At 55.7% G+C, this 25,432-nt stretch overlaps 1 protein-coding gene across 1 annotated transcript; it reads left to right on the forward strand.

Moving 5' to 3' along the window:
- Nucleotides 1-982: 982 nt before the first annotated feature.
- On the forward strand, nucleotides 983-25,357 carry SEZ6 (seizure related 6 homolog). The gene is made up of 16 exons (XM_042916458.1): nucleotides 983-1,622; nucleotides 2,086-2,219; nucleotides 12,323-12,518; nucleotides 16,751-16,936; nucleotides 19,833-20,001; nucleotides 20,144-20,310; nucleotides 20,886-21,080; nucleotides 21,331-21,469; nucleotides 21,580-21,776; nucleotides 22,368-22,562; nucleotides 22,969-23,160; nucleotides 23,267-23,464; nucleotides 23,733-23,771; nucleotides 24,022-24,139; nucleotides 24,224-24,326; nucleotides 24,490-25,357. The coding sequence occupies exons 1-16, from the start codon at nucleotides 1,295-1,297 to the stop codon at nucleotides 24,520-24,522; spliced, it is 2,589 nt and encodes an 862-aa protein (XP_042772392.1). The 5' UTR covers nucleotides 983-1,294; the 3' UTR covers nucleotides 24,523-25,357.
- The last annotated feature ends 75 nt before the right edge of the window (nucleotides 25,358-25,432 follow it).

The following is a 25,432-nucleotide window of genomic DNA, read 5'->3' on the forward strand; positions in this document are numbered from 1 at the left end:
GTTCACATCACTGTTCTAAAAGGATCCAAAAAAAAAAAAAAAAAAGACGAAAGAAACGATTTTTTGAGAAGTGAGAGAAATAGGACCAAATGGGACCCTAACAAAGATGCTATGTACCCGTGAGGGAATCTAAAACAAAACCCCAAATATATGAAGCATTTCCTGAAACTAATGACTAGCAGCTTCACTGAGAACGGAAAATGAACTTGACAGCCCTATAATCTCAGGTGGAAAAGTCACTGTGGTGGGGGGATCGGACTCTTGCTAAGGGTTTTACCTCAGGTCTTCAACTGACTGGTGTGTGACCCAGAGCAAGCCACTTCCTTCCTTTTTTTGTTTTCTTTTTTAATGTGTATTATTTTTAAGACACACACACACGCACACACACACACACACACACACACACACAGAATGAGCGGGAGGGGGCGGGCAGAGAGAGAGAGGGAGACACAGAATCCAAAGCAGGCTCCAGGCTCCGAGCTGTCAGCACGGAGCCCGACGCGGGGCTCGAACTCACGAACCGGGAGATCGTGACCTGAGCCGAAGTCAGATGCTCAACCCAGACGCCCCCACTTCCTTTCTTTGGCCTGTTTCCTCACCTACAAAATGAAGGCCCCAATTAGGAATGGCAAATACGTATTTGGTCTGAGTTATCAAGGCTGGTTGCCGGGCATCTTGTGTTGAGAAGGAGTCTGAGGCCAAATCTGAGAACGGCAGAAAATAGTGTAACCGCGTCCACCTCTGGTGTCGGAGGGGAAACGAGGGGACATCACATATCTCAAGGCTGTCACGTGAGATATGTGATGTCCCCTCATTTCCAGCTCTCAAACTCCGTAGCTCCTGGTTCTGGACATTGAACACACTCCCCAAGTCTCTCCGTCAACACAGAGATAGATCTCCTGCTGTGTGGACTGGGGGTGACGCTGTTCACGGTGGGGCAGGGGGGCACCTCTGATGATTCGTTATTATTTCAGGACTCTCCTCAGAGACCCCAACCACGGGGGAAGGGCAGGCCCCAGGCATCGAGGAGACGGATGGGGAACTGACAGTGGCCCCCACACCTGAGCAGCCGGAGCGAGGCGTCCATTTCGTCACAACAGCCCCTACCCTGAAACTGCTCAACCACCACCCGCTGCTCGAGGAATTCCTACAAGAAGGGCTAGAGGGGGGCGAGGCAGGGCTGAGGCCGGTGCTGCCCTTCCAGCCGGACCCACCTACACCATTCACCCCGAGTCCCCTTCCCCGCCTGGCCAACCAGGACAGCCGCCCTGTCTTCACCAGCCCCACTCCGGCCATGGCCGCGGCACCCACTCAGCCCCAGTCCAGAGAAAGACCCTGGAGCCTGGAGTCAGAGGCTCCTGTGCTTCGTATCACAGCTCCCCTGCCTCCAGTGCCCACCCCAGGCCCAGGGGAAAGGCCCAGTACTACACCCCCTAGCAGAGCATGGACTCCAACCCAGGAGGGTCCTGGAGACATGGGCAGGCCATGGGCTCCAGAGGTTGGGCCCCAGACCACGGGACTTGGGATGGAGGGAACTATCGCCACCTCTACAGCTTCAGGGGACGATGAGGAGACCACCGCCACCATCATCACCACCACCATCACCACCGTCCAGCCACCAGGTCAGCTGCTCGCTGGCTTGCAGATCTAGAAATGGGGATCGGGGAAATGCGGGGCCCCCGCGTTCCTCTGTCTCTGTCACTGTGCCATCCTGCCTTGCCCTTTGGCACCAAGGGCCAGCACGTAGGAGGCATGTGGATGGGAACCAGATAGACCTGGGTTCAAACCCTGATTGGAAGCAACTACAACAGACCCTAGGAATTTTGCTGAACCTCTCTGAGCCTCCTCTGTTAAATAGTGGTAAGAAGACGGACCTCAGTGAGCCTTTGTGAGAACTGAGCTAAGATTGCACATAGTAGGTGCTCAAGAAAAGGTGGTCCCTTCTTTCAACAGGGGAATAGACGTCCCAAGAGGCGGGCTTCACCACACACACACACACACACACACACACACACACTGATCAGCCTTGGTTGAACCAACTTCACCAGAGCTGGGCTTAGCCTTTTGTTTCCTCCTGCCTCCCAGGCCCTTGTAGCTGGAATTTCTCAGGCCCAGAGGGCTCTTTGGACTCCCCCATGGCCCCCAGCTCACCTATTGATGTCGGCCTGGACTGTTTCTACTACATCTCCGTCTACCCTGGCTACGGCGTAGAAATCAAGGTAAGCAGCCTGGATCTGGCGGAGACAAATCTGGGGCTGGTGTATTATCTTTCCAGAAAGGTGCTGGCTATCGGGGGAGGTGGGGATGCTCAGGGGCATCAGTTGGAGGGGGGCCTAGAGCCAGGGCTGGACCCAAAACTTGGCCAGTTTCTGCCCTATGCACCAGGGACTAAAGAGCTACTGTGCCCGACCAGTAATGCCTTAGGTTGAAAGGGGCTGCAGGAGGGGCAGGCGAGCCCATGCTCTTCCCCAGGAGCTCAGAAGAGCTTGAGGAGGGGCTCTACCCTTGGAGGGGCAGGGGATTGGGTGAGTCTCTGAATTTATGTGACTGAGTAGCAAGAACTCAGGGCTGTGTGGTTGGGCTCGAGAGAGCCATGCAGAGTCAATGACTCTCTCATTCACTCACTCATGCCTTCAGCAAATACTCCCTGAGCAGCTCCTCTGGCCAGGTCCTGTGCTGACTCGGGTGCAGAGGTGAGGGAGACAGACGTGGTGCACCGTCAGCTGGTGGGCGAGTCAGACCCACAGTCCCAGCCTCCTGCCACCTGCCCTTTCTGGGCCATCTCATCCCTCCCTTGGATGAAGACTCTTTTAATCCTCAAACCTGAGCCCGAAGGTCCTCAAGGATATCCCATAGGCTCTTCCACCCCCATGCACCTCAAACCCAACTCTTCCCTCTTGCTCCCCCAAACCTGCATACCACACCACTCCTGACCTTAGAGATGGACCCTAACCCATCAGAAACATGGAACAGGGCCACCACTGTGCAAGGTGGATGGCACCTGGAACCAGGCTGCAGGTCAGCCTGGCCCTTCTTTCTCCCTCATCTCTGGGTCCTGTCTACCCCTGTGCACATTCTATCATAACATTCCCCAAAACTCAGATCTGCCTGCTTCTCCCCTCCATCCCCACAACCACCACATGGTCCAGCCTCCATCATCCTTCCCCCAGATGATGCAGTGGCTGCCTCACTGGTCACCCCACTCATGATTGCCCCCACTGTCCTCCACCTCCACTGTAGTCATTTATTTTAATGTTTATTTATTTTGAGAGAGAGAGAGAGAGAGAGAGGGCACCTGTACATGCGTGGTGGGGTTAAAGAGAGAGGGAGAGAGAGAATCCCAAACAGGCTCCATGCTGTCTCCACAGAGCCCGATGAGGGGCTTGATCTCACAGACCATGAGATCATGACCTGAGTTGAAAGCAAGTGTTGGACGCTTAACAAATTGAGCCACTTAGGCGCCCCTGTAGTCATCTTTATTTTGTTTTATTATTTTATTTTGTTTTATTTTATTTTATTTTATTTTATTTTAATTTTAGTAAGCTCTTATGCCCAATGTGGGGCTTGAACTCACGACCCTGAGATCAAGAGTCACATGCTTTTCCAACTGAGCCAGCCAGCGCCCTCTGCTGCAGTAGTGTTTCCCATATGAAATCAATCCTCCCCCACCACACCTCCCCAGGGGCCTCTGAATCATGGCCAGTCCCTCTGACCCATGTCTAGCCACTTCCTCCCTCATTGTCCACTGCCCCTTTGCACTAAGCAACATGCAGCTAACTGGGTGGGCCAAGCCCGCTTTCCTCACAAGCCCCGACTGGATGTGCTCGTCCCTCTGCCCAGAAGAGTCATCCTACTGTCCCCTCCCAGGACTCACCCTTGGTGTCACTTTCTCTGTGAATTCTCTCCCAACGCCTTGTCCTGTGGGCCTGTTTATAGCTAGCCAGCTCCCCAACTAGACCGTGAGCTCCTTGAGGGGTACCTTGGAGTATAGGGCCCGCCATGGGGTCTCCATGGACTGACTGACTGGACAGATGGATGGAGGAAGGAAGGAATGTGGTGACATTGGCCTGAGTCTGGAGACAGAATGGAGGTGGAGAGAGGCATTCAGTCTAGGTGAGGGAACCAGGCAGGTGACTGAGGAGCACAGAGAAGGGGGCAGAGGAGTCCAGGAAACAGGGCGGTGCTGCTTGCTCCCAGCTCCTGGCCTGCTCCCCACACATCCCAAAGCCTCTGGATCTGGGCCGGCTACACCTGTCCTGGAGATGTCAGGTCCAGGTCTCCGAGCCAGGGCCGGAGTGGCGGGGGGAGGGGCCCCTCTCCCACCACTGGTGGGTCCCTCCCCTCCTTTCTGTAACTGTTTGCTCCTGCTCTGCCAAGCCGTGTGCCCCTCGCTCTGGGCTGACTGGGAGGGTAATTAGGAGAAGCCACCACCACCCCCCTGAGCCATTAGCACTCAGTGCCGCTTAATTAAGGTAATTAATGTAAAATCATCACCTAATGAGAGGTGGCACCGGCTGTGGCTCACCGGGTGGAAGGCGCCAGCTGCAGGTGTGGGAAAGGGGATGGGAAGGGGCAGATGCCAGGCTGGGTGCCCTCCTGCAGGCCCGAGCTGGCTGCGCTTGCCCCCCGAGCCTACCGTCCCCACTGAAGCCCGCTGGGCCAGGCTAGGCCCAGTCCTGGTACTCTCCACCAGGAGCAAGACGCCGGCTTTGCCTGCCCCCGGCCACGCCACGGCCCGGGCACAAGCCCCACCCTAGACGCCCACCCCCCCGCCGCCATATAAGCCCTGTGTCTGTTGTCTGGTGCTGCCACATTTTTTTTTTTTTCATCAGAATGCAAAAGCTGTTACCAGGCAACCTTGAGATGAAGCCCTGCCACAGCCCTGGATCACTGTGTGGAAATGTGGCAGGCAGGTACTGGCTGCCTCACCACCTCTACCTCACCACCATGGGGCAGAGTCCTTGGGGACCCTGTTGGCCCCAGTAGTCTGACTTAGAGTCTGAGGCCACGGCAGGAAGGGCCAGGAAGGAAGGGGCAGAATCAGCCAGGGCTGAAGCGAGAGTTAAGGTCCGTCTCCTTCCAGGGCCAGTTCTGGCAACCTCTACCCCTGTCTGGGCCTCCTTGCCACACCACGCAGGTGGCTTTGGAACCTGAAGAATTACGGATACTGCAGACCAGTACCCATGGAGAGTGGGAAACACTGAGGCTAGCAAGGACAGGGAATTGCCCAAGTCACTCAGTTAATCAGTAACTAATGTGGTTTGGTGAATGAATCCGTTCTCCAAATGTAAACTGAGCAATTACCGTGTGCCAGACCCTGTGCTGGTGTTAGACACAGTTCCTGGGGGAGACAGAAGTCCTAAACAGAAAGCTCGGTGCCGTCGGGATGGAGTGGGAAGCGCAGGGGACTGTGGGAATGCCAGGATGGGGCACGCTTCATCGGCCTGGAGGGCCGGAGAAGGATTTCTGGAGGCAATGAGACCTGCTCTGGGGCCTGACAGATGAGAGGTCAGCAAACAAGCCTGGGCTGAGAAGCAGCGGGTATGTCAGACTGGCCGTTTGAAGGTTGCCAGGCAGTTTGGGACAGGTGACTTTATTGCACAGGAACAGAAGGTGAACTTAGGGGCTTCTGGGTTGCACTCCTGCCAGGCGCTAGGCCTGAAATCAGGGCTCTTCTGCCCAGGGCAGTAGGGGATGAAATGGGTGAGGCAGCCGGAAGGCCTAGAGGGTGCCTGTGGCTCCTTGAGACTGGGGAAAGGCTTGTGGCTTCTCTCCGTTGTGGGTAAGTCCCTGCCTGCCCCTCCATGAATTCACAGGGATGGCTCAGGGTAGGTAGAAGGGATGGAATTCAGGCAGGAGGGATGAGAGAAACCGTGAGAGGAGAAGAGCATGTTAAGGACCCACAAGTCACATCCCTGACACCATGCTGAGCCCCTGCCATGTGACCACAACCCTGGCTAAAGTCCGGGGCCCCAGACAAGACCCTTTGCATGAGGAACAGCCTCACGGGTTCCAGAATCCCTAACGCCCCAGCTCTTCATGTCTTGGACCACAGCCCCTCATCACCCTGCCTCCCTCCCTTCGGGGTCCTGCAGCTATGGGTGAGGCTGGACGTCTGAGCCGCCCACAGGAAGGAGACAGGCCAGGCCCTCCGTAATCAGAGGAGGTTGTCCTGTGTCAGCTGGGGTCAGGCACTGGGCTAGGCTCTTTCTGGTGAGACCCAGAGAAGCCCCTTCAGGATGGCCCATGGGGGTCCCATCCCTTCTCCGGGCAGCCGGTCTCCCCCGAGGGCTCCAGGCCTTTCTGGGCCTGGTGTGTGCCTCTCATTGCACTTGGCATTCCAAGAGCCTTCCCACTGCCAGCCTCCATCTTGGCTTGGCTGTTCTCTGTACCATCTGGAGCCTGGGCACAGCTGCTCATAGTCCCTACCCTCGTGCCCCAGGTGGCTGCACTGGAACACAGCTCTCCCGTGCCAGGTCAGCTGCCAGTATGATAGCCGGAACACTGGGACCAGGCCTGATGTGGACACCAGTAGGGTAGCCAGTCAACCTTCGGCCCAGGAGGTTTCTGGGCAACCTCCTCTTTTCTGGCTCCTGGAAGGCTAATCTGAGGGGAGTTTCAGGGGCACAGGCAGGTCTGGCCCCACGGGTTTAGGCCATTCTCCCCATCCCCAAGGCAGACTCAAGCTCATAAGAGCTTGTGAACAGGCATCAGTTCCGACAAGAGCACAGAGGCTGTCATGTGGGACTGGGGCTCCAGTCCTGCCTCTGCAGCCCATCTCTTGGTACCTGAGCAGAGCCCCTGGCCTTTTCTGGACTGGTTTCCCTCTCTGTAAAAGGAGATGAACCAAATGATGCAGAAGGGCCCTCCCAGCCAGTCCTTCTGAGCAGGTCTCCTTTTTTTGGATTCAGGAATTTCCCTCATAAGCCAGACTGGACAGTAGCCCCTCAAGCTCTTGACCCTGCTTCCTGCTTCCTCACAGCTGTAGAACCTGAGCCAGAGAGAGGGCGGCTCCCAGGTCCAGTGCCTCCTAGGCAGAGCCTGGCAGACCTGAGGCTAAGGGTCTTTTGGTGACAGCTGTCACCATGGCAAGAGCCATGGTCTTACCAGGGTAGGGCCCAGATCTCCCCAGGAAAGGGGAAGAGGACTAAGCTGTGCTTGTTCTGTGCTAAGCCCCTTACAGGTAGGATCTAACTTAATCCTTACAGCCCTATCAGGTTGGTACAGCCATCCCATTTCACACACGAAACTGGGGTTCACAAAGGTCACGTGACCTGCCCAAGGCCCTTTCAAGTGGTCAGTGATGGAGCCAGGGTTTGATTCCAGGACTTAAGAGCACCTGTTCTTCCCCCGGCCCAGGTGATTGGGCAGGTGTGGTGAATCTAAAAAGGGATTTCAGCTGGGGACTGTTGATGGGGGGCTCTACCCAATCCCTTTTCTCAACTCAGCCCTGCCTGCTCCTGCAAGACACCCACCTCGAATTCCTCCAGTTTGGGAGCAGGGCCTGGGGCGCTGTGCATGAAGACAAAGCACTGGACCAGGAATCGGAGGTCCTGGCCTGGAGTCCTGGCTTTGCTTTGGATTTACTGGGTGACCCAAAGAGGAAGTCTCAACATCTCTGATTACAAGATTCCCTTATCTATAGAGTGGAGGTAAACGCAATCTGCTCTGCCTCCCTTGTTGAGATTTTGTGAGATCTGAGAGGATAATGGATGTGCAAAAGCTTTGAAAACGGTAAAGGGTCTCATGGGAAAAATTGTGATTATCATAATATTGTTTGGAGTGGAGAGGCACAGGGATGGGTGGAGCACGAGAGTGTGGGGGAGCACATGGGTGTAGGGGAGCACGTGGGTGTGGGGAGCACGACGGAGTGGGGGAGCACGTGGGCGTGGGGAGCACGAAGGTGTGGGGGAGCACGTGGGTGTGAGGGCACCCGTGTGCCAGGCCAAGTGTTCGAGGAGGCTGTGTGCATCAACTTGGGTCTATGTCAGAGTATATGCATGGGTGTTGGTGACCAGGAGGGTTTAGTGGAGCAGGGCCTGTGGCCAACTTCTGGGGGCTGAGGGCTCAGGTGCCAGGGGTGGGGCTCACACACCAGAATCATCCTTGAGCCCACCCGCCTGTGCAGGGTTTTACTTGGGGGATGGTGGCACCATCCCATCTATGAATCATACCATCAGGGCATGTTCTGGAGACCCGACTGGCGGCTTCCATGGGGACAGACAGGCCAGTCAAGGCTGATGGTCTGGGGTTGGCAGAGCACAACCTAAATCCTCCCTACCTCCCATTCAGGAGAGAGTCCGCCTCCTCAAAGAGGCTGTATTTCCTCCCTTGAACTGACCCCATGGTCTGCTGGAAGCCGGGCAGTGCTAGACAGGGTCCTGGGGGAACTGTCCTCGCCTCCCTCAGCTCTATTTCCCCCCTGCTTGGCCCCCAGCTCCCACTCTTGTCACCGGCTAGGGGTGTGGGAAGACAGCCCTTGTGAGCAGAGCTGACATTTCAATCTGTCTCCCAAGCTCTTCAGATGCCTGCAAATTGCATCAAGACTTCATCACCCTCCTTGTCCAACACTCAGCCCTGTCTGGCCCCTGTCAGGCCTGGCCTTCAAACAAGTGACAAATTACATTGCAGCCACTGCAGCAGGCCTGCAAGTGGGTGCTGGGAACCCAAGGGACCAGGGCTGCACAGACAGCCTCTCGCGGAGAACAGGGTGCCCTCTGGATGTGAGCCCTGGGCAACCCAGGCCCACTCCCTTCTGTGATCTCATGGCAACCCTCACTGCCAAGCTGGGCTGAAAGCCAGGCTGGCTGGAGGGGGCTATGCCTTCTCTTGATCAGAGGGGGCCAGGGCCCTCAGTTCCCAGTTTTCCCAGTTTTACCCCGGGCTTCGGGGGTGGGGTCGAAGGATGGCTATTGAGAACATAAATCTCAACATCTTGGAAAAAGCCAGATCTGGCCAAGACCCACCCCACGCTAAACCCGGTGGGCCTGGGGTCTGGGAATACAGATGTATGGACACCTGGATGTCTGGATGGCTTTCTGAAGGTAACACCGCCATGAGGTGGGGAGGGAAGGAATTGCCTTTGCCTCCAGCAAAGCAAGATTCTGCTACTTAACGCTTTTTGTGACCTTTTGCTGAGTTCCTTAGCCTCTCTGAGCCTACGTTTACTTACGGGGGATCTGACCACCTACCTTATGGAAGTGTGGTGAGAACGAAATCCTATCTATAAACAGAACAAGGCTGGACACATTGTAGGTGCTCCATAAACGGTCATTGTTATTGTGGGGCTGCCTCCGCTGGTGGCAAAACAGCGGGGTCAGGAGCTGGAAGCTGTAGGTCAAGGGACGTTTACGGGAACTAGGAAAAAGGCTACGTTCATTTCCCTGCAGCGATGTCCTCCCTTCCTCCTCCTCCCCAGGACCTCTCAGACCCGCCTGCTCCACGCTCTCCCTGAGCCTGCAATCCCTCCATTCCCCCCTAGAGGATTCCTGCTGCATGCATTCAGCGCCACTTAAGTCGGAATTATATGCTGCCTGGCGTCTCTCGATAATTACAGATTCCACGTGTGTGAGTCTTGTTTGCCCAACTCTAGAATCACAGAATCTCCAAGTTTGAAGGGACCTCATCCAGCCTCTGCCTGCAGCAGCAATTCCCTGAGGAATGTCCCCGGCAGATGGTCAGGCAGCCTCCACCCGAACGAACGTGCCCTGTAAGAGAGCGCCCCGCGGAGAGGCAACACTGCCGGCCCAGCACCCCGCCTTGAGCCTTCTTTTTGGCCCCAAAGACCCACTAGGTCTTTTCTCCCAGACAGAGGAGTCCCCGGGGCACATCTGTCCTCGGCACCCACAGTCTGAGGGGCCCAGAGCGTGACTGTCTCCTTGGATCCGGCTGGGCTTGGCATCCATCATCCTCTGTGCTTCTCAGCTCACAGGGATCTGGCGAGGAATGTACCTCCCCTTGTCCACACAGTCACTCTCTCCACACAGATTTATTGCAACTGGCCGTTGAAGAGGGCATTGTGACCCCGAACGCCACCCTGGGCTCTAATGGAGAGGTACAGAGAGGTGGGGAGGCCCTGAGGCAAAGGAATGGACTGGCCTGGCTTGGGAGGCAGAGGGTGGTGGTCCTGAGATCTGAAAGAATGACCAGCTTCAGCAGCAGGGCAAGAAGAGAGGGCATTCCCTGCGCAGGGTCCTGCGTATACAAATGTCCAGAGGGGCGGGGGGGAGGTGTAGCCTCTGCTCGCAGTGCCGGTAAGCGAGGCTGGCAAAGCCACTGGGGCCAACTGTGAGCTGGGAGGTTTGGACCTTGTCCTCTGGGCAGTCTGAGGTCGCGAACAGGGTAGGAGAGAGACATAATCTGATCTGAGCCAGCCAGGACCCAGAGATGAGCTGGGGATGGGAGGGGGCAAGGCCATTCTCCAGGTGAGAAAAAAATGTGCAGGAGGTGATCAGAGCCAAGGGATAGAGAGAAAGGGCCAACTGGGACATATGGGAAGGAACAGATCTCTGGGCTCCTTGTACCAGGCCACACTGCCACTTCCCCTCTGGGCAGTCTATTGCTGTCCAATCCTTGTTTGACTGAAGGCATGGAGCCCAGAAGGATGATCCAGGGATTGAGGGCCTGAGGATTGGGGTGGTGGCAGAGAGGCCTGGGACAATCAGAGGGAAGACTGGAAAAAGAGGCCCAGAGGAGCACCTGGGCGACTCAGTCAGTTGGGCGTCCGACTCTCGACCTCGCAATTCGTGAGTTCGAGCCCCGCGTCGGGCTCCACGGATAGCACAGAGCCTGCTCGGGATCCCTTCTCTCCCCTCTCTCCGCCCCTCCCCGACCCCCTCTAACAAAATAAATAAACATTTTTAAAAAAGAGAGAGAGGCCCAGAGAAGAGACACTGATGACTGAGAAGTGCAGGCGCACAGCGTAAGGCCTGGCTGCACAGACCGCAGGGGCCAAGTTGGGCAGGGCCCCGAGGGCCACGGCAAGGCATCAGGACTAGATAGTGGGGGTTTTGCGGGCTCCACGGAGCGCCACCAGAGGATTTCAGCAAGGAAGCGCTACGACTGGCCACGGGTTGGAGCTGTTAGCTGGCTGCAGTTCAGGAAGTATTGATGCAGAGGGAGGAGTGGGTGAAGCCCTGCAGGCAGAGAGGCGGCCGCAGTGATCCCAGTGAGTAATAGTTGTGAGGAGCTGGGAAGTGGCAGGGGGATGAAGAGTAATAAGAAAATTGGGGTCCAACAGACAGGATTGAATGACTGATCGGATGCAGAGTATAAGGGAGGAGGCCAGATGCCAGTTTCTAACTTGGGCATGGACATGGACGGTGAGGGAAGCTGCTGGCTGGGTGTGGGGTGGCTCAGTGTGGGGCAGGCTGGATGTGGGGTCCAGCAGGGGGTGTCCAGGGGAAGCTGGGCACATGGATCTGATGCTTAAGACCTCACATGGCTGGCCGGGCCCTTGGACACCTATCTAGTTCAACATACCTACTCCACCCCACTTTACAGAAGAGAAAACTGAGCCCAGAGAAGTGAAGGGATAGGAAGCAGCAGGTGTCCTGGTGTCATTGAAAACCTTTGGAGATGGGGCGCCTGGGTGGCACAGTCTGTTAAGCTTCTGACTCTTGATTTCGACTCAGGTCATGATCCCAGGATCGTGGGATGGAGCCCCGCATCAGACTCTGCACTGAGCATGGAACTTGCTTGGGATTCTCTCTCTTTGTCTCTCTCTCTCTCTCTCTCTCTCTGCCCCTCTCCCCCATTCACACATGTTCTCTCTCTCTCAAATTAAAAAAAAGAAAAGAGGGGTGCCTGGGTGGCTCAGTCGGTTAAGCATCTGACTTCGGCTCAGGTCATGATCTCACAGTTCGTGAGTTCGAGCCCCGCGTCGGGCTCTGTGCTGACGGCTCAGAGCCTGGAGCCTGCTTCGGATTCTGTGTCTCCCTCTCTCTCTGCCCCTCCGCCGCTCACACTCTCTCTCACACACAAATAAATAAACATTAAAAAAATTATATAAAAAAAAAAGAAAGGAAAGGAAAAGAAAAAGAAAAGCTTTGGAGACAGAAAGACATGCTTACAAATTCCAATTCTGCTAATAATATTTATGTGACCTTGGGTATGAACTTCAGATCCCGGCTCACGGGGTTACCGGGAAGTGAAATGAGCTTCTCCTGCACTCGAGAGCCTAGTTCGGGGCCTGAGGGCTCAAGGAGCCAAGCGGCCGTGAAGATTGGCCGTGCCTGGGGCCTCTGGGAGCCTGTGGGCAGCAGGGCTCAGTCAGCAGGAAGAAGCCTGACTGCTCTGCTTTGCTGTGTCTATCCCACCACAGGTCCAGAACATCAGCCTCCGAGAGGGGGAGGTGGTGACTGTGGAGGGCCTGGGGGGGCCCGACCCACTGCCCCTGGCCAACCAGTCTTTCTTGCTGAGGGGCCAGGTCATCCGTAGCCCCACCCACCAAGCAGCACTGAGGTTCCAGAGCCTCCCACCACCTGCTGGGCCTGGCACCTTCCATTTCCACTACCAAGGTAGGCCTGGGCAGCGGAGGGAGGAACCAGCCCAGAGTGGGTGCCCTCCTCGGGATCTCTGGCGCTACTATAGTGTGTATAGGGGGTGGAGGGGAGACGGGGGACAGGCACAGATGCCCAGTGAAGCTCTGTACAACTAAAGGTGATTGTTTAGTTGTACAGAGACACATCAGACACCTCCAGAACCTTCCTTCCTCCACCTACTACCCTGTAAAAGAACTGGTGGTGAAGGGGCCCGACACAGAACCAGGTAGCCTCAGGGGTGCCCCTTGCCATCTATTCATTCATTCGTTCGTTCATTCAGTAAACTTTTCCTAGGCATCTGCTCTTTGCCAGGCCTGTGCTGGACACTGACAATATCAAGATGAACTCTCCAAGTCCTTGCCCTCAAGGAATTCAGAATCTCTAGGGGAGGCAGACACTTAAGCAATAACAATAAAAGCCATCTCCCCCAAATTCAAGGGGGTCAAGGTCAAAGGGGCTTGATAATGACCAACGGGAGGTCCTTTGCTACCAACCTGGGCTTCCTGAACTGCCTCATTCACCCTAGACCTGTCTCAGACCCCAGTCAGCTCAGAACACCTCTGGAAATAAGGGAGTGGCAAGATATAATGGGAAAATCACAGACTCAGGAGATGGGAAGATCTGTGTCTAAATCTCCTTCCCATTGGTTGACCTTGGACAGGTCATTTGACCACTGTGACCTTCTTTTCCTCCGCTGTACAATGTGACCAATATACCTACTCCATAAAGTCATGATGAGGATTATACAAAAGGGTTCATGTGAAGTGCCTAGCACTTAGGATGTTCCATGAACTTAGTATGCTCCATGAAGGAACCGAAACAAATATTAAAGAGCTGGCAGGATGGGAAAGGGAGGAAAAGAGGCTTGCCTCTGCCCCTCTTCCATCAGCATCTCTCCTGGCCCCCTTTCCCCAGGCAAAGTCTTCTTGACCCCTTGTACTGCTGTAACAGGGTAACCGGTTCAGACTGGGAGTGCTAATGGGGAAATAATTGGTGTGAACAATTATGGCATTGCCCTGCATTATCAATAGGGGCCCCCTTCTGCAGCTCCGCAGGGTCCACAGCCCAGGGAGGAGGACAGGCGCTGGAGACACAGATGCTGGAACCACCTAAGAAGCACTTGCCCCTCTCTAGCCTCTCCACCCAAACTGGGAGAGCAGTCTGGTGTGGCAGCATGGAGCCTGGCGGTGGGCATGGGCTGCCCAGGGTCTTGGCAGAGGCAAGGGGCCAACTGAGGCAAGGGCCAGCCTCCCTAATGGCTCATCAATCCTCCCTAGCAGTGGGCATAATTTCACGCCACGGTAACCTTCTCTCTTGCCGCAAATTCCTTCGCACAAAACCCTGGACCTTCTCTCTGTTGGGCCAGACAAAGGTGGCTGAAAGGCAGGGAGCTGGAGGCCTGGCAAGGGGTGCAGACCCCAAGGAGGGGCTAGGAAAGCTGGCCCAGCCCTGCCTCCTGCTCGGCTCCCAGAAGCCCTCCCTCCTCGGCCCAGTTTTTGTCAATGATCAGCTCTTTCCTTAATGAGTGTAATTCCCCTAATTATAGGCTGTAATTAGCCCTGATCCCGAGATGGGAACAGGAGGAGCATGTGCTCACACGCGTGTCTCCCTGGGCTGGAGAAAGAGGGTGCCAGAAGAGGGGGCGAGGGGACTAGTACCCACATCACTGCCGGAGCTGTCCAAGATAATGTTGGAGATCACAAGCATGGGCCCCCACAAGGGCTTCATCTGCAGAATCCAAGTTCCACCTCCCCTCCCACAGCCTCAGGCAGGGTGAGGAAGCAGAGGGCCCTGCCAGGCATGCCCCTCCTCCCTCCTGAGCATTCCTGGCACTGGACTTGGCCCCAGAAACAGACGCCAGGGAGAAAATAGCTCAACAGATTGCAGTCATCCAGGCTCCCTGGGAACGGTAGTCATGGCAACGGGAGGAAGCTCCTCCCGGGAAGTGGCCTCTCTGGAGTCTGGGGGCTTCCTCATCTGCCCCCCGCCTCCTGCTCTCACCTCATCCCAGCCCAATTTCCTAATCTGTGAAATGGGGGACCTCCCTTCCCAGAGTTGTGATAGGAACTCCCAGGAAAGATTTAAGTACATCTGACTCGTGGCCTAGACCTCCCTGGGTGTCACCCCTCTCTTCTGCACTCTGGGTAGGGTGCCCCACCCTCTTTTCCCCATCCCTCCCCAGGTCTGTCCCCAGATCATTGTAAGCGGCCACCACAGTAACCAACCACCCAGGGCAGGCTTGTCTGTTGCTCACAGGTTTCTCTGACTCCTGAGCCCAGGTTTCTACTTCCCCTGGGGAAGCAGGTGGGAGAGGGGACACGGAAGGCTCTAGAGGGAGGAGCTTCATGTGCCCACCCTACCACTCACTGGCTGCATGATGAGGGCAAGTCCCTCAGTCTCTCTGAACCTTAGTGTTCCCTACCTGAAAATGAGTTACTAACCCATAGCTTGCCTTCCTGCCTCCCAAACGTGTTGTAGACATCAAGCAAGAAGAACATGAAGGCATTTTAGAAACTGGAAGGTGCCTGCAGATGTGAGGTGCTTGTATCAATCAAGATTATAAACAATAACAGCAGGCTGGTACATTTGGTTTTTGTTCTGTGCCAGGCATTGCACACAGGTCCTCTCAGTTAACCTCTCACGTAACACTGGATGCAATACTCTAAATGGGTGGGTAAACAAGGAAACTGAGGCATGGAGAAGTTAGGCAACTTGCCCAAGGTGGCACAGCAAGTAGGGGAGCCTATATTCAAACCCAGGCAGTCTGACCCCAGAACCACCCCCTAAGTGCCGCCCTGTCCTGCCTTGCCAATCACAAGTAACCACTCGTTGGCCATGAGACATGGAAGAAAGTGAATCATCCTCTCTCTTTTCACAAGCCCGGTAACTACAACCAGGAGAGGTGAAAATCACAAAACTCATTTCTGGATTCTGTTCTGCCCAGAGGCAACCCCCCTTTTTCTATTCACACAAATCACACAGAGGCCAGCAGAGTTCCTGCCTTGACCTCTCTTCCCATCCACCTAGTGCCACCAGTAAGGGTGGGCCCCTCCACCCAAGATCCTCAGTCTAGACAATCCCCATCCCTCTCACGACCCCCAAGAATGAAGCCTGTAGCCCAAGGCTTCATTCAGCCTGTCTCCTTGACCCATCTGGCCTTCTTTCCCACCTCTCCGACCCAAGCGCTGACCTCCATTTTTAGCTATCACCCCAGCTTGGCTCCAGGTTAGGACTTGCCAGGTTGTTTTATAGGATTTGCTGCCACCGTCCGGTCACACTTGGTATGACAATTCCAAAAGTTCCCAAGTTTCCCAAGGCAACTTGTCCTTCCCCCAACTTCCAAGAAGGCGTTCCCTGCCTCCCCACCCTCGCCCCATCCTGTTTTTAAAAGAAGTCCACAGCCCTTGCCAATGAATACTGGAAAAGCTTTTTACTGTCTGACTTCAATCGTTCTGGCTGTAATTCCTATTCGTCCCCTATAGGAAAAATAATATCAGTACATCAGGATAGACTTATTATTTCAAGTGCTTTCATATCTATAAGTCATTCAATAAACACTTCTTTTTTTTAATTTTTTTAATGTTTATTTTTAAGAGAGAGAGAAACAGAGTGCTAGCAGGGGAGGGGCAGAGAGAGAGAGAGAGAGAGAGAGAGAAGCAGGCTCCAGGCTCCAAGTCAGTCAGCCCAGAGCCTGATGCAAGGCTCGAACTCACAAACAGTGAGATCATGACCTGAGCAAAAGTTGGACGCCCAACCGACTGAGCCACTCAGGCGCCCCTTTCAATAACTGTTTCATAAAGATGTGCTATCAGCTACATTCCAGGGATACCAAACTGAATAAAATACTATCCCCTTTATTCTCTTAATAACCCCATAGGTAGCTGGCATTTTGAATCTCATTTAACAAATGAGGTGGGACACAGAAAGGCTAATCTGCCAAAAGTGTCAGAAAGCTTGGACCAGAACCCAAGCCTTCTAACTTCCAGCTCTGTGCTTGTTCCCCTAACCAGCCTAGGCTGCTGGACATTTCACTGGCACCTTCTGAGGAGGGGATCAGAGTCTTTTCTGGAATTCCTGGTGCTTCCTCTGGCCCCGAGTGATGCCTCCAGGCAGGCTGTGGCAGGCCCCTTTTGCCCTGGCTATGACTCAGCCCCACAACTCACACACACACACACACACACACACAGTCACTCATTTTCTCTCTGCAGCCTATCTCCTGAACTGCCACTTTCCCCGGCGTCCTGCTTATGGAGCTGTAACTGTCACCAGCCTCCACCCGGGAGGCAGCGCCCGCTTCCGCTGTGCCACTGGCTACCAGCTGAAGGGTGCCAGAATCCTCACTTGTCTCAATGCCACCCAGCCCTTCTGGGATGCCCAAGAGCCTGTCTGCATTGGTAAGTGGCTCCAGGAAACCCAGTGCTCAACAGGGAAGTAAGTTGCGGGGCGGGGGGGGGGGGGGGGGGGGTGGGCATTGGAGATCATCCCCGCTCTCTGCTCCTGCCTGGAACCTTCATTTGGTCTCCATAAGAAAGCCAGACATTGGCCACACACCTCAGTAGCATTTATCCAACCACCCTCCTTGACCACTTCTGACATAGAGGCACCACCAGTACAGAGCTAAATTAAACAGGTACCGTGCCCTCAAAGAGCCCACAATTCCAGGAAGTGGGAGAAGAAGGAAGCGCACGGATCACCAATTTCCAGAGCAGGAAGTAAAAAGCACCAGTGAAGAACAGCAAACAGACCTGGGCAGGGAGGAAGCAATCATTCCTAGTTGGGTATTTAGGAGGCTTCCTGGGGCGAGTGACATTGAAGGTTTAACATTTCAATGGAGGGAACAGCGCAGGCTTTGACAACAGAGGCAACAAGTTGAGGGAGTGTTTAGGGACTCAGAAAATAGCCAGGGAGGAGCTCAGAACTATTCCTCAGGAGAGCCAGCCAGATGGTGTCTGGAGGCCAGGAGGCCGGCCAGGCAAGAGGGTCTGAAATTAGTGACTTTGGTAATGGAGAGCAGGGAAGAGGTTCCAGAGACACAGATGAGGGAAGAGGGGCGAGCGGAAGGAGACTTCCTCCCAGGTTCCAGTCCTGGATGATCAGGAAGTCTGAGGTTGCTGTCATTGGAGAGGGGCTTGTTGGCAGAAGGAAGATGGAGTGTTCAGTCTGCAGTGTGAAAGTCAGCTTGGTCGTCTTTTCCTTTTTTTATTTTTTTTTTTAATTTATTTATTTTTGAGAAAGAGAGAGACAGAGCATGAGCAGGGGAGGGGCAGAGAGAGTGAGAGACAAGAATCTGAAGCAGGCTCCAGGCTCCGAGCTGTCAGCACAGAGTCACATATGGGGATCGAACTCACAAACTGCGAGACCATGACCTGAGCTGAAGTCGGACACTCAACCAACTGAGCCACCCAGACGCCCCTTTTCTTTTCTTTTCTCATGTTCTTCTTGCTCTTTTTTTAATCGCTTGGGCTCTTGAGCCTTCTCTCATTTTATAAGCTCTTCCTGGGTGCTAGGCACAAGCAGAGGCGAATAAGCCAGATGTGGTCTCTGCCCTCAAGGAGCTCTCTGGCAAGTGGGAAAACTGGCACACAGCAGGTTCTGCGCAGACAGTGCTGTGACGGGGTGAATTCAGGGCATGGGAAGGATCCAAGGGAGGGAGCGCTGCTCCAAAATGAGGAAGGAGGAAAAGAAAGCTTCCCAGGGAGAAAGCATGGAGGGACTACAAGAATGTGAGCCCAGGGAAGTGGGTTGGATTCTTGAGACAGCACATGCAAAGGTGTGGAGGCAGAAAGCAGCATGGTGGAGTGAGGAAGTGCTGAGGCGTGCCTAAAGAAGGGGATATATGGGATGGGGCTGAAGCCGAGTCAAGAAAGAGCTGGGCTGGTAAAGGTTTGAATGCCACCTTGGGTTTGCATTACCTGGGGGTCACAGGGAGCCACAGACAAATTTAAGTGAAGGGTGGGGCACGATCAGATTTGCAGGGCAGTTCTGTTCTGAGACCAAACAGAAAGGTGCGTCTGCCCTCTCTGCAGAGAAGCAGAAAATCAACGCAGCCCTCTCTCCAGCTTTTTTTTTTTTTAAGGTTTTATTTATTTATTTTGAGAGAGAGAGAGAGGAGGGGAGGGGCAAAGAGAAAGGGGTGGCAGAGAATCCCAAGCAGGCTCCGTGTGCCCGATGAGGGGCTCAAACCCACAAACTGGGAGATCACGACCGGAGCCAAAATCAAGCGCTGGTCGTTTAACCAGCTGAGCCACCCAGATGCCCCCCCCCCCCAGGAGCTTTATTAAAAAAGATTCTGCTCTCTTGAACATCTGGAGACAAAGGCGCTGTGTCTTCGCCACGGCAGCCTGGTCTCTGAGAGCAGGCAGGGGCCAGAGCTGTGTGTCTAAGAGAGGAAAGTGCTGCCTGGAACCAGCCTCACTCCGCTTGCCTTTGAAACCCCTTCTCTGGCCCCACTCAACTGCCAGGAGCTCGTGGCCAAGTAACCCAGAAGTCCTCAGTGATGGGGCCAGGAGAGCTACTCAGCCTCCCCTTGGAAAGAGGACAGTCCCAGGCCAGAGGAGTCAGCCCAGGAACAACGGGGGTAGTGATGCTATTTCAGAAAGTATGTGAGGCCAGGTCCTGGCTAGCAATGTCTGCTGAGGGCACAACATTAGGAGGCAGATTGCATGTCCACCAGATGTCTGTCAGCCCAGATTCTAGTCCTGCCCTCTTTTTTATATTCATTCACTCATTTTATTCAACAAACACTGAATACCAACTCTGTGCCTGCCCTGAAAAGACGTGGCCCTTGCCCCAGGGGGTCCTAGTTAAGGGACATATCCAAACAATAACTGGTTTTAGAAAAAGTGGCATGAGGTAGAAGCAGCAGATATACCAAGAAGGCTGGAGTCCTGGGTAAGGGGCTTTAATAAAGTCTGCCTGGGGGGAGTTGGGGAAGGCCTCCGAGAGGAGTCAGCAGAGAGAGGAAATGACTCACCCAGGACCCCTTGGCTAGGCCATGGCAGATCTACCACAGTCAAAGGGATTGCACATGAATCATCCCAGAGGTGTGAAAGGTTAGGAGGAAAATGTCCCAGAGGTGTTAAAGGTTAGGAGGTAGGGAGTCCGGGCTGCCTGGGGCTGCAGGGTCACAGGGGCCAAGGACTGACCTTCAGGACCATGAAAGCAAATACCCCTGCTGCCCCATGCAGAGGACGCAAGAGCTGGGGTGGGCAGGCACGCTTGGCAGGCCGTCCAGAATCCAGTGGGTCTGGGATCCGGGATCCAGCCCACAGCCCTGGCCGTGTCTCGCAGCTGCCTGCGGTGGAGTGACCCGCAACGCCACCACCGGCCGCATCGTCTCCCCGGGCTTCCCGGGCAACTACAGCAACAATCTCACCTGCCACTGGCTGCTCGAGGCTCCCGAAGGCCAGCGGCTGCACTTACACTTTGAGAAGGTTTCCCTGGCGGAGGATGACGACAGGTGAGGGGAGGTCCTGGCCCAGTGTGGGACAGGAGTGTGCGGCCTGCTAATGCCCCGCTGGCAGGACGGGGACCCAAGCGTGGGCCACACCCCCACCCGGGACAACGGGACCAGCCGTGCAGCCGCTCCTCTCCTGGCCCAGGCTCATCATCCGTAATGGGGACAATGTGGAGGCCCCTCCAGTGTATGATTCCTACGAGGTGGAGTACCTGCCCATCGAAGGCCTGCTCAGCTCCGGCCGACACTTCTTCGTGGAGCTCAGTACTGACAGCAGCGGGGCAGCCGCAGGCATGGCCCTGCGCTATGAGGGTGAGCCTGCTGGGGCCTCGCAGGGGTGGAGGGCTTGAACCCAGGGCCTCTTCTCTCACACCCTCCCCCCACCACCTCCATTCCACCATCCCTCCTTCCAACTTAGCCCTTGCTCAGCTAGCACTTAGCCCCACCCCCCATCCCTCCCCTCCAGTTTGGGATCCCTACCCCATTTTTGTGGGAGACCCTTGCCTGGACCCGGGCCCTCCACAGTCCAAGAGAATGAATCCTCTCGAGTCTGAGGAGCAAAAAAGGCCCCAACCCTTAGAGACGGAAAACTAGAGACATTCTAGAACCACTCATGCATGCATGCCTTCGTTAATTAATCCAAAAAAGAAACATTATTGAGTGCCCTGTGTATATGAAGCACAAAACTAGGTGCTGGGAATGCAACGGCGATCAAGACGGCCTCCCGAACATGACAGGGTAGGGTGCTCTGGGCATCCCGCCCCTGCTGCAAGCCTAAGACACGCATTTGTGGTCAAGAACATAAAGGCCTTGGGGCGGGAGGCAGAAGAACATCTGCCCCATGTCTGCCCCGGTTGCGACTGAGCTGGGCTGGGCCTGGTTTGTAGCCTTCCAGCAGGGCCACTGCTATGAGCCCTTTGTCAAATACGGCAACTTCAGCAGCAGCGCCCCCTCCTACCCCGTGGGCACCACTGTGGAGTTCAGCTGTGACCCTGGCTACACCCTGGAGCAGGGCTCCATCATCATTGAGTGCATCGACCCCCATGACCCCCAGTGGAATGAGACAGAGCCAGCCTGCCGAGGTCAGTAGGTACCTGTGGATGGGTCTGCCGGGAAAAGGGAGCAGGGTGGGGACGGGAGAGCCAGCTGCAGAACCTGGGGTCATAGGGCCCCTGTGACATGTGTGATTCAAGCTTCCCCTCGAGGAGGAGGAGGTGGGGGCTCCCAGCGGTAGGTATTCCCGCGGGCAGGAGGCAGCCCCAGGACACAGCGCTGGGGGTGGGAGGCGGGACACCGAGGGGACGCACCTCCGGGGCCTCCCCTGCCTTCCAGCTGTGTGCAGTGGGGAGATCACAGACTCAGCTGGTGTGGTGCTCTCCCCCAACTGGCCGGAGCCTTACAGCCGTGGGCAGGACTGCATTTGGGGCGTGCACGTGGAAGAGGACAAGCGCATCATGCTGGATGTCCGAGTGTGAGTGCTCACTGGGCTAGGCCAAGCCAGCTCCTAAGCCCTGGGGCCATTTCTTGCCCAGCCCAGCCCGGGGTCCCGGGCCCATCCTCCCTGACGGTCCTCCTCCACAGGTTGCGCATAGGCCCTGGTGACGTGCTTACCTTCTATGATGGGGACGACCTGACAGCCCGGGTCCTGGGCCAGTACTCAGGGCCCCGTGGCCACTTCAAGCTCTTTACCTCCATGGCCGACGTCACCATACAGTTCCAGTCAGACCCTGGGGCCTCGGTGCTGGGCTACCAGCAGGGCTTTGTCATCCACTTCTTTGGTGAGCTTGCCCCTGCCCTGCCCTGCTGCCTGGGGGAAGAGATCGTGGCAAGCCAGAGAGGCCAGTGCAATGAGCCTGAGAGCTCTTATCTGACAAGGGAAAGCTGGAAACTTTCCCAGGTGTCACCTGAAGGAAGCCAGTCTTATTCTCAGTCTTCCCCGAGCGCACAGTGAAAGGGGGCCTTCTGTTGCAGCAAGAGAGATTTGGGTAGGCAGCAGGAAGACCTTCATACCAAAAAAAGGAAACTGAGGAAAAGTGTTGGTTTCTGCCTTTCTGACAAGCTTTAACAGCAGTGACAATTTCCCACCCTACCCGGCCCCTCTCTCAGGACTGAGGAACTGGCAGATGTCCTTTAGAAAGCAGAGCCAAAGCCTGCCTACATGATAACCCAGGAACCGAAGAGACAGAATGATGTCAGGGCAGGCAAGGAGGGGCCCCTGGGCAGGAAGGAATGCATTGCTGAGGCTGCCCGGGCCAGGCTAGGCCCAGGACAAACTGGCAGGAGCTGGAGTGGCCGCACGGTGAGGAAGGCGGGCACAGACAATTTAGTGCCCGCTAAGGGCCCGCACCTTGCTGCCCCTGTGCCCCCAGAGGTGCCCCGCAATGACACCTGTCCGGAGCTGCCTGAGATCCCCAATGGCTGGAAGAGCCCGTCTCAGCCTGAGCTGGTACACGGCACAGTGGTCACTTACCAGTGCTACCCCGGCTACCAGGTGGTAGGATCCAGTGTCCTCATGTGCCAGTGGGACCTAACCTGGAGTGAGGACCTGCCCTCCTGCCAGAGAGGTGAGTGCACCTGTTCCCTGCGTTCCCTTCCTCAATGGAAGCTACAAGCCCCTCTCCTCCATTCTGAACCAGACTTCGGCTGGTATCGGCTGGAACCCTTGAGCTTCCTCCACCTCTCATAGCCTCGGTTTCCTCACCTGTGAAATGGGGGAATGAATACCTTTTCAAAGGGTTATCTACCAAATACTTCAAATATTTCCTTCCTGGGAGACTGCTAGTGTCTGTTGATTCTAGTGGACAGGAAGAGGAAAAATAAGGGATACACCAGTGAAATGGTAGGGACAGACGAACAGGCGGCAGGGCCACGTGTCATGAAGATACTGGCCGACCTGGAATAAAGCCAGGGCAGGCTGGCTTTTGTGGAGTTCTACCTGGGCTGCTCTCCCCCACCACCCCCTACCCATAGTGACTTCTTGCCACGACCCCGGGGACGTGGAGCACAGCCGACGCCTCATATCTAGCCCCAAATTTCCTGTGGGGGCCACCGTGCAGTACATCTGCGACCAGGGCTTTGTGCTGACGGGTAGTGCCGTCCTCACCTGCCACGACCGGCAAGCCAGCAGCCCCAAGTGGAGCGACCGGGCCCCTAAATGCCTCCGTAAGTGTCAAACGGGTAGGAGGGGAAGCCTCCGATAGGAGATAAAAGAAGCCACCTCTGGAGGCCAGGGGCCTGGCATCCTCACTGGGCTCTGCCTGCTTTGCAGTGGAACAGCTCAAGCCATGCCATGGCCTCAGCGCCCCTGAGAACGGTGCCCACAGTCCTGAGAAGCGGCTACACCCAGCAGGGGCTACTGTCCACTTCTCTTGTGCCCCTGGCTACGTGCTGAAGGGTCAGGCCAGCATCAAGTGTGTGCCCGGGCATCCTTCACATTGGAGTGACCCTCCACCCATCTGTAGCGCTGGTGAGTGTTCAGAACTCCTGCCTGTTCCACAGGGCTGCTCTGGCAAAGAGGCCAAATGCTGAGAACCAGAACTCCCCTGGCCCCACCCCCTTCATGTTACCCTTGGTCTCCCCAGCCTCTGCCAGATCCTTCTGACCTGGTGACACCAAGACAAATGCTGGGGTGGGCTCTCCTTGGACAAATCCTTCCCATGATCAGCCTCTTCCCTGCCTTAGTGGTTTGGCCCATTGGTCTCACCTCTGCCCTTGGCGCCCCCCTCTTGTTCCAGCCTCTCTGGATGGGTTCTACAGCGGCCGCAGCCTGGATGGTGAGCCCCCTGCTGAGGGCCTGGGAAATAGTCTCCCTGCCCTGGCTCTCACAGCTCCCAGGCCATGGGTTGCCCAAGCAGGGAGGGAGGAGAAAGAGAGAGGTTTGGGACCAGCAGAGCAAAAGTTCTTTCCCTGCCCCTAGCTAGCTAGAGGGAGCTGGTGGCTGGATTCTCCTGGGCAGAGGTGAGGGCAGATATGGGCTCTGGGTGACAGGGACTTCTGCCCCAATCCTGACCTCTGTGTTTTCAGTTGCCAAGACACCTGCTGCCTCCAGCACCCTGGATGCCGCCCACATTGCAGCTGCCATCTTCTTGCCATTGGTAGTGATGGCGCTCTTGGTGGGAGGTGTGTACCTCTACTTCTCTAGGTGAGTCCGGTTTCCCTTCCTGCCCTACAGACCTGACTCACTCCTGCCCAGCACTTCTGACTCACAGGATTTTCTGTCCCACAGGCTCCAGGGGAAAAGCCCCCTGCGGCTGCCCCAAACACGACCCCGCCCCTATGACCGCATTACTGTGGAGTCGGCATTTGACAATCCAACTTACGAAATTGGAGTAAGTACCTATGCCATTCTTTGCACCCTACCCAGGACCTCATCTATGCTCCCTTGGGCAGGTACCCCTGAGGGTCCCTCCAAACCCTCTCACTCTTTCCCTTTTCCTGGGGAAGGTGGATTATGGGCTGGCAACCGTTATACAAGTTTCCAACTCCAAGCAGTCTCTTTACTTTGCAGGAGACGAAAGAATATGAAGTCTCCATCTAGTTGGGGCAGCCTGGAGGAGCCAGCTCAGCCCAGCATCACAGCCCAGCAGCAGAGTTTCCAGCCTCCTGCTGTCCCTACACCTCCTGTACATACCATCTGGGAAGAGACGCCACCAATCCCTCAAGAAGCTGTGCCCTTCCCCACCTGTAATGCCCTCCAGGGCCCATTTTCTTGGTACCACTGCCCACATAGGGCCCTTCCTTGGGTTCAAGTCAGGGGGCATCTGCCTCTGGGCAGAGCACAGCTGGAGCACACGCATCAGGAACCAGCATTCTCCTGACTCTCCTTCATGCCCTGGACCTCTAGCCTGGAATCCACAAGCCGAGGAAGAGCACCTCTCTCCAGGTGACCACCATCCAGCTTGGCATGTGGCACCTTGCAGCGGGGTTAACTTGATGGTGGTGGAAACTGCACCAGGGTGCTCCTCACAGGGCCATCACTAGTGGCCAAAGCTGCTGTCAACAGTGACCTCTGGGTAGTCCTGGCATGCTGACATCAGCCCCTCGGGTGGGGAGATCTCTAGTCCTTCTCTAAGGCCCCAGGAATGGACAGTTCTGCTTCCTGGAGGCAATAATTCTAAGGGATCCTAAGGGGCTTAGGGACCCTACCCGAAGCTCAGGTTGGGCTTCCCTAGGCACTCATGCTCCACACCAAAGCAGGCCACCCCACTGCTGCCCTGGCAGCCCTACACCCTGAGGAGAAGGAGATCTTCCCCTGATGTCAGTCTGGCTTTACAAACATCTTCTTTCCCACTAGTCCCTCCTCTAACCCCAGCCACTTGCCAGTCTCCCCTCCTGGCCACTGTGTTTTGGGATAAGGGGAGTGGGCAGGCATATTCTGGAGAGGAGCAGAGGTACAAGGGCCCAGGAGTTTGGCATGGAACATGGGGTCAGAGAC

This window comes from Panthera leo, chromosome E1, assembly GCF_018350215.1.
Source record: "Panthera leo isolate Ple1 chromosome E1, P.leo_Ple1_pat1.1, whole genome shotgun sequence".
NCBI lineage: Eukaryota > Metazoa > Chordata > Mammalia > Carnivora > Felidae > Panthera > Panthera leo.

Excerpts from the sequence above, each read along its gene's own strand:
- SEZ6 (XM_042916458.1), top strand. The coding sequence starts at position 1,295 with ATGGCCGCGGCACCCACTCAGCCCCAGTCCAGAGAAAGACCCTGGAGC. Across the intron at positions 2,220-12,322 it reads GCTACGGCGTAGAAATCAAG|GTCCAGAACATCAGCCTCCG; the intron begins GTAAGCAGCCTG and ends ATCCCACCACAG. Across the intron at positions 23,465-23,732 it reads TCCACCCATCTGTAGCGCTG|CCTCTCTGGATGGGTTCTAC; the intron begins GTGAGTGTTCAG and ends CTCTTGTTCCAG.